Source organism: Eschrichtius robustus, chromosome 18, assembly GCF_028021215.1.
Source record: "Eschrichtius robustus isolate mEscRob2 chromosome 18, mEscRob2.pri, whole genome shotgun sequence".
NCBI classification, from domain to species: domain Eukaryota; kingdom Metazoa; phylum Chordata; class Mammalia; order Artiodactyla; family Eschrichtiidae; genus Eschrichtius; species Eschrichtius robustus.
The window spans coordinates 19608256-19620476 of record NC_090841.1 but is presented as its reverse complement, the minus strand read 5'-3'; the positions used below and the strand labels follow the sequence as shown (position 1 = coordinate 19620476).

The window sequence follows — 12221 nt, the reverse complement described above, 5'->3', positions numbered from 1 at the left end:
ACAAAATCTGTTCCCAGAAAAAAATAATGAAATTTTCTATGAACATTCTATAAGCCTTTCAGGTTCTATACATTGCTTTTGTAAGCTACTTTCCTACAGGAGCTCACAAATGAGCACTTCAAGTCAGCACGCGGCAATACTATGGTTCAGGTTCAGAAGCTGTGCTGTTTTTGTACACGACGCTGGCTGTGATGATGATTTACATCTTTTACTGGATTTTGACCATATTTTATTTTTTAAAAAGTGGAAAACAGAAAAATGAAAGTTAATGGTGGCAGTTAATATGAAGCTGTCAACAGTGAAGAGCAGATATTTTGTAAATTTAATAAAATCAACAGAAGATAAGAGATCGATGTGCATGCTGAGAGATGTGAAACTTTTAACATCAATTGGACGCTGACCGGACTTAAGCTGTCTGACTGTAATATTCAGATGTGATGGAAACGAAATAAAGAATATCTGCGATGAATTAAGAACATGCCATCTAAGATTAAGTATTTTGTAATTTTTTTTTAAATCTCTGGCAGTGGAGCAAACATTGTTCAACTCAGACCCTTTTGCAGGACAGCATTTTCTGTGAAAGTAGGGGTGGTGTGGCTCCTCATCCAGCTCAAACGTCACCGCCTCTGGGAACCCTTTCTCTACTCCTCAGATGATCCCCAGAGTCCCGTGCTGGTCCCTCTGGCATTCTCTACACCCATAGCAGTGATCGGCCAGCATCTTAGTCACTATACTGAGAGCCCCTCAAAGACAGACACTATCTCACTGATCTTCCTATCGGATGACCAACAGAGGTTTGATGAAGTATGTTTTATGTGACAGAAAATACATGCTCCAAGGGCATGATTTTTCTAACCTTGCCACTTTTTCCATAGAGAAGGAAAAGTTCTTCTTCCATATGGTCTTCCATGGTCCTGTGCAGTCCTTGGGGAAAAAGTATGTGGTAAAATCAATATCCCACATGTCGAGTGAAACTGGGCAGGTTAAAGTTACTTTACTTCTAATTAACAGAGAAAATAAGCTAAGCTCAAATATGGTGAAGGGAAAATAAGGGAATTAAGTTTGGGGCATGGGAGTTAACAGCTGTAAAACCCAAAAGATGTTTTAACTGTTGTTCTCCTATGAGAATCCTCCTGCTGAGGTGTGGAAAAATCATCCCAGGATAAACCTATATTCTTAAATCTATTAGGGAATGAGTAGAAAATTTTCACTTCAGAGTTGACTTCCTATAGATAAGAAAAACTAAATTTTAGACCTTGGTCAAATTTCCCCTGGGATTGGAAAGTTCCAAATCACTGTGAAGAGTAGACTTATCAATTCTCAGCTCTACTGAAGAGTGTATGATTTGCTAAGGGGGAGGGAGGGGGGTAATGAATGAAAAGGATAAAAGGATGAAAGAATGAATGAACAAATGTGACTTGTTGCCTTAACAAAAAATCTGAAACAACAGCCATCAAGTATGTAGCTATAGCACTGAATGTGCTTGCCTTAATAAACCAGCTCCACAATGACTACCTTCTACCACATACAAGTAACAACAGAAGCAGCCCTATCAGATAATAGGCAGTATGTCTGGACTGTGGTTAAATCATTACACAGTTATCACTAAAAATAAATATGAATAAATATTCTCTCCCCTCAGAAGCAATTTAATGAAATCATGTTTAATAGTGTTGATATTCTGATTCATTAGGTTGGCTTCTATTTACTCAAATACAACCCACATTTCAAGTGCCTAACATGAGAACATTTTATCTAATACTACCTACAAGCAGTTAGAGCCTTGCAATAGATAAAAACAATAACCAAAACAAGGCTAAGTCTTAACAGTGTTCCTTATCGATGATTTATATTCACTTGAGGATACGGGTAAAATTCTGTTTTCTTCAGCTGTAAAAGGTCTCTCAGCATATAAGGAATAATAAATAATATACTCAGAATAATTATTACTCAAACTATGGCAATTAATACCAATCATTATTTCTAATGTTTGGAAAAGATATGCTTGTTGTGAAAAGGATCACTTAGACTTTTCTCACTTATAAATTTCTAAAACTTGATCTGGTTGCCAACATGGAAAAATAATTTCATGTGGCAGTTATTCCTATATCATCTGTCATCTCTATTAATTTTCAAGCTCTTTAAGAGAGAGCACCATGACTCATTCATTGCTATAACTACCACAACACCTGGTTCAGAGTAGAACACAAGGTATTCGTTGAAAGCATCTTCTGAATACAGCTTTTTGTAGATTGCAGACAGCCTATATTGGGGATTCTTCTCTTTTTTTGCCTCATCTTAACTGGAAATACCTTTTCCATACCTGCCCCAAGTTTACTGGAATAAAAAATAAAAAGATAAGAGAGGGAAGAGAAGAAAGAGGAAGAGAAGAGAAAGTAGAAGAGTAGAGGAAGGGAATTCAAAGGCAAAAAAGGAAACAAACAAGAGAAGGAAAAGGGATCTAATTAGAGAAGTGACTGCCCCTCGCTGGACTTTAGGACCCCTTTGTGTCCCTAGCAGAAGGGAAATCTTGCTGATATGCTGAGATCACTGAACAGTAATCCTGGGGTTTGTTTTGCTTCATTTCCCCACCCCATCCCTCTACCATTGTAGGTAACCAATTTCACTGGTTTCTGGTTTCTTCTTCTGTTTCTTTTTGCAAAAATAAGCAGACATATGTATGTGTTTTTATTCCCCAATTCCTTCTTGTACAAAATATAGCATACTTTACATACCCTTTTGCAAGCTTTTTTTTTTTTCACCTAATAATGTATCCTGGAGAGCACTCTATATCAGGTAATAGAAATTTTTTAACACCTGAATATCTTGGGTTTTTAAGGAGAAAAATAAATAGCTCTTTTCAGTGTCTTTGATCAGTTTCAAGTAGAGTAACTCTTTAAAAATTAGAATGGTGAAAATCAGGTCATTCCGTTTATTTGACTAATCAGGTTAAGACATAATTAATGTATGACACATGAAAATTACCATATTCAAAGAAATATCATTCAGTAAAATTCAATTAACACTAAATATAATATTAACATTATTTCATTTTTGTCAGTCAGAATGTCCTTGAAGATTTAAAAATGATTCATGATTAATTACTATTATACAGTTCTGTGAAAAAAATGATGTCAAAATCTGTAGCATTGTGGAAAATGGTTGGCTTTATTTATTTATTTTTTCCTTTTTTGGCTGTGCTGCGCGGCTGGCTTGCGGGGATCTTAGTTCCCCGACCAGGGATTGAACCTGCAATCTCGGCAGTGAAATCACGGCATTCTAACCACTGGACCGCCAGGGAATTCGCTGGTTGGCTTTTTTTTAACATTATTCCAATGTGATACAAATAAAATAGAGAAAACTAGCTTTCCCAATTTGCACTACTTGAAGAATACAGTTTGCAGAATATATGTGAGGATTATAGTTATCTCATCCTGTTATCTATGTGATATCACCAGGCTGTTATTATAGCAATGTTATAGTAATATATCAACATATACTTCTTAAAAATCCATAATACGCATATAGAATACCACATCCATGATGTGATAAACATGAATTCTAAACAACAGCGACAATAATAACAGTTAAAATAAACAGTTACCCTGTGCCAAGCACTAAGTGCCTTATATTATCTCATTTAATCTTTACAATAGCCAAAAGAAACCGGTATAATCACTGCCTCTGTTTAATGGACATATTTCAATACTTTGACTAACAGTCACCAGTCAGTCAGGGTCAGAGCCAGGACTAATTCCAAAGTCCTTGCTCTTGGACCCTCCGCTGTAATGCAGGGATATTTTAAGTTTTCCCAACTGACTGTTTGGGAACATTCCCGCCAAAAATGTTTGTACCTGATTGTTTCTAAATTTCTGGAGCCCAGTATTCAGTCATCTTTAACCCTGTTCCTTCTAGATCCTTGTGAAGTTGTCATCTAGGGTAAGGTTAATGTGACTGAAAATGGAAATACATAAATAAATTCTATTAGAGAACAAAAGAAAAGGAAAAGAATATACCACCTTGAAACTTTAACAAGCCAGTATTTATCTGAGAAAAATACAGTTAAAAAATTGTATCAGCTCTATTTACTGTTAGAAAGTCAGCAGCAGAGGTGCTCAATTATAAAAAGAATTAATATTATAAAATATAACTTTCAGATATTATATTTTATAAGTTTTGGGAAAGGGCTTCGACAACTTGGACGCTGAAACTTACAAAAAAACCACAACGTTTAATCTATAGTATTTCAACATAAAAAAATGCAAGGGAAACCATATGGAAAGGGAAAAACGCAAAATTTTCAAATTTTTGGAAGAAAGTATAGAAAACATCTTTATGACCTCAGGGCAGGGAAAGATTTCTTAAATGAGACACACAAGCATAAACCACAAAGGAAAGACTGGTAAATTTTACTACATTAAAGATGAAAACTTTGGCAAAATAAAAGACAACATGAACAAAGGGAAAAACATGCCACAGAATGGGAGAAGATATTTTCAGCATATATAACTGATACCTAATTAGCATCCATAATATAAAAAGAACACCTAAAAATTAGAACAAAAAAGACAATCCAATTTAGAAATGGACAAAGGACACACAGGCAATTCACAGAAGAAATTAACAAACATATCCATGGAATTTATCATGGAAATGTAATCACGATCAGATAGATCTCACCAATCAGATCGGCAAAATTAAAGGAGATAATACATAGTGTTTGTGAGGATGAAAATCAAAAGGCACACTCATATAGCTCAAGGAATGTAGACTGGTACAATCACTTTTAGAGCAACTCAACAATGTTTAGGCCAGAGCAGTGTCTTTCAATCTTTTTTGATACTTATATGTACCTGAAACAAGAGTTTCAAAAAATAATTCTTACCCTTCCTATATGAGATGCTAAGGGATATCCTCTTTCCTATTTTTTTCTACTTTACATTATTCTGTTCTACCCTACCCTACTTTGTCCTTTTCTATTTCATTTTTTCAATGTTGGTTTCAGCCCACTAAGATAATTTCAATATCATTAATAAGTCATGTCTTGTAGTTTAGAAAACATTGGCCTAGATGAGCTCTAGTGCATATACAAAATTGTTTGCAATAGCAAAACACTAGAAATAGTGGCTAGAATTGATCAACAGGCTCCATCAACGGAATTTATAATCTGTGGAATGTGTATACCACACAGCAATTAAAATAAATTATCTAGAATCAACACAGGTAAGTCTCCAAAACAATTCTGATCAAAAATCACTAAGTCATAGAATGATGCATATGATACACTATTTGATAAAATTTTAAAACATGCAGAAAACAATACTATTTTAATGTGTAATGGATACTGACATACATATGGCTGGACTTTGATGGAAATGTTTCATAAGAAAGTTTTGACGGAGGTAATGCCAAAGGCAAAATTTGCCATGTAATTCTATCAATGAATTGGTGTGATTTGGCTTTTCCAATTGACAAGACAGTTCTCAAGATTTTAAGCTTAAGTTAATCATCTGAGTATGGGAGGATAAGGTTACCCAATATTAAGGAAAACAAAATTGTAGAATAAGAATACCACCATTCTAATACTGCCTTTACTGCGAACATAGGAATTCAATAGAGGCTTGATAATGACAACTCATAAACCACAATTTCTTTCACCGTCGGTAAAATAAAATTTTACCAACACCATAGGAAGATAATAACTCAATAACATAGAAAAAGTACAGTATCTTAAATACCATGTAAGAAAGATATGAAATAGAAAAAAGTGTATCAGAATGTGTTTTTTACTTCTTGTCTTAATCTGCTTACAAATTTCCCCCTTTTCTGCACAGGAGGGAGACCCAGGGCAGAGGCTGGCATTTGTATTGGGAAGCTCTTCTTCATAGTGACAGTGTCATGGCATAAGATCATCCCATATGATACGTACTGTATGTTGCTTTGTTTTTTTTCCTTACATGTGTTTTGGGATACATAACTTGGCTCATATATATACTTAATTACTCACATTAAAAAGTGCCTTGGGGCTTCCCTGGTGGCCCAGTGGTTGAGAATCTGCCTGCCGATGCAGGGGACACGGGTTCGAGCCCTGGTCTGGGAAGATCCCACATGCCGCGGAGCAACTAGGCCCGTGACCCACAACTACTGAGCCTGCGCATCTGGAGCTTGTGCTCCGCAACAAGAGAGGCCGCGACAGTGAGAGGCCCGCACACCGCGATGAAGAGTGGCCCCCGCTCGCCGCAACTAGAGAAAGCCCTCGCACAGAAACGAAGACCCAACACAGCCAAAAATAAATTAATTAATTAATTTTAAAAAAAAAGTGCCTCGTGTTTTGAAAAGTAGTTTCTTATGCATTTCCTCATTTTGTTTAAATGTAATAAAAAGAACTATGTTATTATAGAATCTTACTGTACTGATATTTGCCTTACAATATAAAAAGAAATGGGAGCATAGGTACCTTCTTCAGCCAGAAGCTCCTGACACTGACCTCTGCCTTCAGAGGATTTTTTTTTTTTGGCCATGCCACGCAGCATGCAGGATCTTAGCTCCCTGACCAGAGATTGAACCCATGCCCCCTGAAGTGGAAGCACAGACTCCTAACCACTGGGCCGCCAGGGACTTCCCACAAGAGTAATTTTCAGAACCAAACATATATCAACTAAGGTAATCTTTTGCATGACATTTCCTATTTTGACTGTTTCTCTAAACTTGTAGAGTTCAGTAATTTATTTCCATATTATCCCTGTTTGAGACAGATAATTCCTTTTCGTACATATTGTATTTTGAGAGTTTTCCCTATACTCTTAATAACTACACAGTTGAAGATCAGTGGACAAGACGACAGTCTTTCAGTAACTGAACAAGATAAACATACCCATCCCTAATCCTCTTGAAGAACAAATAATTCATTTCCTTGTACAAAGCATATAATAAGCAGTCTCTACATGTTAGTAATGGTAAAGTAATCAGTATTAATCAGTGTGTCTGCTAATATGACAATGTGTCGTATTACTTGATAATACTTCTGACCTAAATGAGTTAAACTGATTATAGGACATTCATTTGCCTAATTCAATCAACAAATATTGACTTAGTGCCTGCAATGGGCACTAAATTGAAAGCAAATACGTAAAAAATAAAAATAGAAGTAACTTGGAGCAAAAGGATATCCAGCTGGTAGCTGCCTGTGTCAATATTACCCCAACCCAGTAGTATGCAGGGGCCTCAAGAGCTAATAAACTAGATACACTGTATCTGAGAGAAGGCACTTTCCATGGAAATTGTTATCTTGCAATTAACTAGAAGCTTCTAAATGCTGGTATCTGTTTTCTAGAAGTGATCCCAGAAGGAAAAAAAAGAAGAATTTTTGCAGAGAAAGTCCAATGTCATGTATGTTTTAAAATTCAACTTAACAGTATGAGGTCAAATCTAAAGCTATGCTTGAGACACATAATGTATAGAAACGTTTTCTTGCAATACAGAACTCAATGCTTTCAACAAATTCTCTCATCTGGGCAACACAGTTGATGATGCTTTTATAATCAAAGAAACAAGGCATGAAGGAAAACCAATGTCTTTTAGGACACCAGCATACAGTTTACAGTATCAGTGTGTTAACGAGCTCCAGACCAAGTACATGTCAGTGGGATAATGATGGTTCCCACCTATATGCTTAGCTGAGTCATTAAATGGTATGTCATCAGAAAGCTGGAAATAATATAAATATGTATAAATGTAATATAAAATAATTAAACATGATCCCAATTATCGCTTGCAAAAAAGGATGATAGGCATAATTTACCTCCACTTGAATGAGCTGCCATAAGTCAATGACAAATAACGGTAAGATACCCTACACAGCTGCTAACTAACGTGGGACAATTATAAACAGGATGGACAAAACTAAAAAACTAAAAGCCGAACTAAAACTAAAGCACAACCTCAGTGGGAATGGTATTGCCCTATGTGTATGATAAACAGCAAACTGATTTATGGAACACAGAAACATAGTTACTATTTTAATGATTTCACTGTACAAAGGTTTCCAAACTTCGCCAAGAGTGATGAAGTAGACCTTCAATCCAAACCAAAGTTGCATTTAGTTTGAAAATATTACTGAGCTCATTAAAGTTGGTCTTTCCGGCCAAGCGCAGCAAAAGTGTCACTTTCAAATATGAAAAATAATCAACATAAACTATACAAATATTTTTAGATTGTTATACTAGCTAAAATGAACTGATACTTGAGACATTTGTAAATCCATTTGAATTTTAGATCCTTATGTATCTAATACAATTTTTTTTAAAGCCCTTAACATGCCTATTAAATAGAATACTAACTGTTAACCATCTCTGCCCCACAGTGTAAATATTCATTCAACATGGTAGCCCCTCTTGGTCTTGGCTCATTTCCATTTATGATTCAAACTGTTCAGTCAAATACATTCAGCGTAATACAGAACATATTACAATGGGGTCACAATTCATGATTTACTCACATACTGGTACTTGTCAATGTCTTGCAAGGGGAGACAGAGGTACTATTGGGTTGGCCAAAACGTTCATTCGGGTTTTTCCATAGGATGTTACAGCAACACCCAAACGAACTTTTTGGCCAACCCAATAGATACGAGCTCAGGTTAGATTAGCAAGGCTGAAGACACATAGAAGACACACCCCAGTGTCACAGTCATGCTGAAAGAAACTATTACACCTTAAATTCCCTGGAGACTTTCACGTTAAGATGAGATCACTGTGTGAATTAGACACATGTTCCTTCTGGATAATGAAAGCGAGAAGGATCACATCAGCCTTCCATTGAAGGACACTATGAATATCCCTTTCAGGGAGACAAGCTATTTGCTCCTTTTAAGTAAGTATCCTCAGTTAGCCCTCCATTTTCAGCCTTGAACAGGAGTCCCTGATGCCACCCTGCAACCCTGATCATTCCATTCCATAATTCCATTCTCTTCCAAAGAGATTCTCATATCTCTTTCCTGGTCAATTTTGATTTATAGTAAGTCAGCTCCAGTAAACCTCAAAAGTAACAGCATCTTAGGGGCATTTTAATTTCACTTTAACCACGTGATAAAACCAAAATTAAATATGACAAACTCCTAAAGTCATAAGCAAATCCCATGGGTACTCTACATTTATAGTTTTAGATTAATAGCTTTTGATATTTAAATACAGTGTTTGTAATCCACTTAAGGACCCAAAGGGAAAAACACTTCACTTTCTAAAACTGTTCCTCTCTATCAGCCTCTTTCACTAAGCATCCTTTAATTACAGCGTGCAATTTGGCTAGGCTTGTCTGGTTCATTCAGAAATCTCAAAGAGCAACAGTTTAGTACTTTAAAGCATGACATCACCAGGTGAATCTTCAACACAGTTCCAAATAAAGAAAATCAACAACCACTCTTAGAAAACAACTTCACCTAGTCATTCACAGTCAGAGGGACATTAAGAAGCAACTGCAAAGTACAGTAAAACGTGAAGAAAATATACACTTTTTCTCCAACCCATCTGTAGTATTCGTTTGGCTAGTCTTTTCCATTCAAGAGCCCAGTCTCTTCATTTGATTTGCTGCATTAAACTAAAATCCTGAATAAAGTGAACTCTTTTTGGAAAAAATATTTTTTCACCTATATACTGCAAAGGACAGTTACATTTGTCACAATGGACATGCTATGGGGCCCCATGAAACACATAGCAGAGAATGGTAAAACAAACAAACAAAGTTCTCCCAGAAAGATACTGAATTCTAAAAACCAGTTCTCCATCATGAACATCACCTTCAGTTTATCCTTTAGACCCACCATCACCATGCTGTTTAAAATTGCAACGCACACCTGTACTCAGTCCCCTTTCTCTGCTCTCCTTTTTTCATTATTTTATGGCACTTATAATTTTCTAATCCAATAATTAAATATGTTTACTGTTAATCATTCTTTGCTAGAATGTAAGCTCCACAGGGAAGAGATCTTTGTTTATTTTGTTCAATGACATACTCTAAACACCTAGACACAACCTGATACAAAGTGGTCACTCAGTAAATGTTTTTTGAATGACTGAATGAATGCACATTGCGACTTCAGTTCAAAGTATTTCTGGAGCCAAATACCAATTTCATTTATACAGTTAACAAATATCTACTGAGCTGCCATTATGGGGGAGACAGCACATACACATACAAATCCATAGTATCAGATAGTGATAAGTGCTACAAAGCCAAATAGAGCAGGATAAGGAGATGGAGAGTGACAGAAGTGGCTATTTTAGATGAGGCAGTCACCTCTGAAGTGATGGCAATTAACTTGAGATCTGAATGAAGTTGGGTGCCATGCAGATTTGGGTGGAGGGGGAAAGTGAGCTTTGAGCATGGAGAAAATAGCAAATGCACAGGCCTAAGGGTGCAGGCCAGCTTGGTAAACCCAGTAACAGCAGTTAAGGCCTGCGTGGAAGGAGTGGGGTGTGCAAGAATATAGCATTCCACCTGCCTTTACCTACTACTTAATAACGTGTATATTGCCTAGTGCCCTGGGAAAGAGAGATTACATTTCACCTCTGAGTACTCAGATTCTCTGATAGTTAAGGGCTTCTTCTATTCTAGCCTCCAAATGTCCGTATCATCACATCATATAAGATTACAAGGCACACAGTAATGACATTGTTAAAAACCATTCCAAGAACATCCCCAGGAGTCACGAAACTTACTTAACTAAGTACCACTGCCCAGGAAGGTGTAGAGCCAAGCAGGAACGTAGTACTAGAAGGGTGCAAAGCCAGGAGGCTCAATAAACATTAAACAGGGACTGTCACTTCCCAGTCTGGGGGAAAGAGCGTCGTTCCAATTAAGTCGCCAAGCGAGGCATCAGGCAGCTCTACGACATGCATTTTGTTACAGTCCTGGGCTCCAACTGTTCCGACTTATTATGTAATTTCCCAAAGAACAAAAGCAAAAAGTTCACTCTGAACTAGCCTTCCAACTCAGGCAGGAAGCTCTTTCTCCGCCAGGGCAGAGCACTTGGAAAGTTTTCAGCGTCTGAAAATCCCTATTTCCGGGACTGAGCAGGGCAGTATCTTCCGGTTTAAAATAAAGATTTGTGGTGGTTTCTCCCCATCTCTCCACAGCAGTTCCAAAACAGCTTCGCCGAGCTTAGTCAAACTTTCTGCGCTATCCCTCGACATCAGGACCAAATGTCGAAGGCATAATAATGAGTTTAGCGAGCCGGTTCGGGGCCGGAAGCTGGGTGAATAGAGATAGATACACAGGACGGGAGCCGAGGGTCTAGGCGACATAAATAAAAACTGCAGCCTAACGGGGAGCGGAGAGTGGGAAAGGAACTCCGAGGCAGGTGCCTCCCCAGCGCTGGCCGAAGGAGGAGAAGCCTCTAGGAAGGCAATAGCCCTGGTGCGACGCCACACGCAACCCTCGGCACGGCGCGCCACTTCCGCCAGCCGACTCACGCATGCGCAGCGCCGCCTCGGCCCGCGGCCTGGGTCAGGGTACAATCCCGGAGCCGCGCGCCCAGGCCCCGCCAGCGGCTTTGCGCACGCGCGGCGACACCTCGGCCCTAGGCCTGGGCGAGGGTGTCGCCCCAGAGCCTCCCTCCCAGCCCTAGCCAGAGGACCTGAGCACGCGCGGAGACGCCTGGGCTCGCGGCTCGGGAGGGGTTGTCGCCCCAGGGGCTACTCCTCGCCAATACCTCGCCCGGAGCTCGGGCGGCGGGGGCGGTGTGGGGAGAGGCGGCTCGCCGCTTGCGGGGGCGGGGGGGGGTCTGAGAGCGGCCAGCTTCTAGCCTGGCGCCCCCCCCCCCCCCCGACCTCCTACGCCATCCCCTATGTTCTTACCACAGCGCAGGCCCGAGCCACATCCGCTCCGCCTCCCAGGTCGCCGTTACTGCTCGGCGGGGGCCCGCCGCCGCGATGAGTTGGCGCCTCCCCTCGAAGCAGCCCGGCCTCGGCGGGACGCGCTCGGGTGACCGAGCGGGGAGGGAAAGAGGAGGGGTGCGCGCCCGAGGGGAGGGGAGGGGGCCGGGCGACGGCGCCTCGCCCCTCCTCTCCGCTGCCCCCTGCCGCCCCCTGCCGCCCCCGCCCCTTTCTCGCCGACTCTCTCTCGGCTCCGATCGGACCCCTAGGACTGGACACTGGCTCTCCCGCTGGGTCCATCTCCGCCCTTTCCCCGGGGATTCCGCCGTGGGAAACCCCCACCTTCTCCAG

At 39.7% G+C, this 12221-nt stretch overlaps 1 protein-coding gene across 6 annotated transcripts in view; it reads right to left on the bottom strand.

Moving 5' to 3' along the window:
• Positions 1 to 12009, bottom strand: part of RCBTB2 (RCC1 and BTB domain containing protein 2) — a 38278-nt gene extending 26269 nt beyond the window's left edge. Inside the window, exons 1-3 of one of the 6 annotated variants that reach the window (XM_068526331.1) lie at positions 11853 to 12009; positions 3855 to 3954; positions 857 to 924 (exon numbers count right to left, since the gene is read on the bottom strand). In XM_068526331.1, the coding sequence (XP_068382432.1) occupies positions 857 to 910 (54 nt within the window). In that variant the 5' untranslated portion in view covers positions 911 to 924; positions 3855 to 3954; positions 11853 to 12009. Of the gene's footprint in view, positions 1 to 856; positions 925 to 3854; positions 3955 to 10715; positions 11436 to 11852 lie in introns of those variants that run through there. The other 5 variants (XM_068526332.1, XM_068526335.1, XM_068526333.1 and 2 more) reach the window with 5 other exon arrangements.
• Positions 12010 to 12221: the final 212 nt, after the last annotated feature.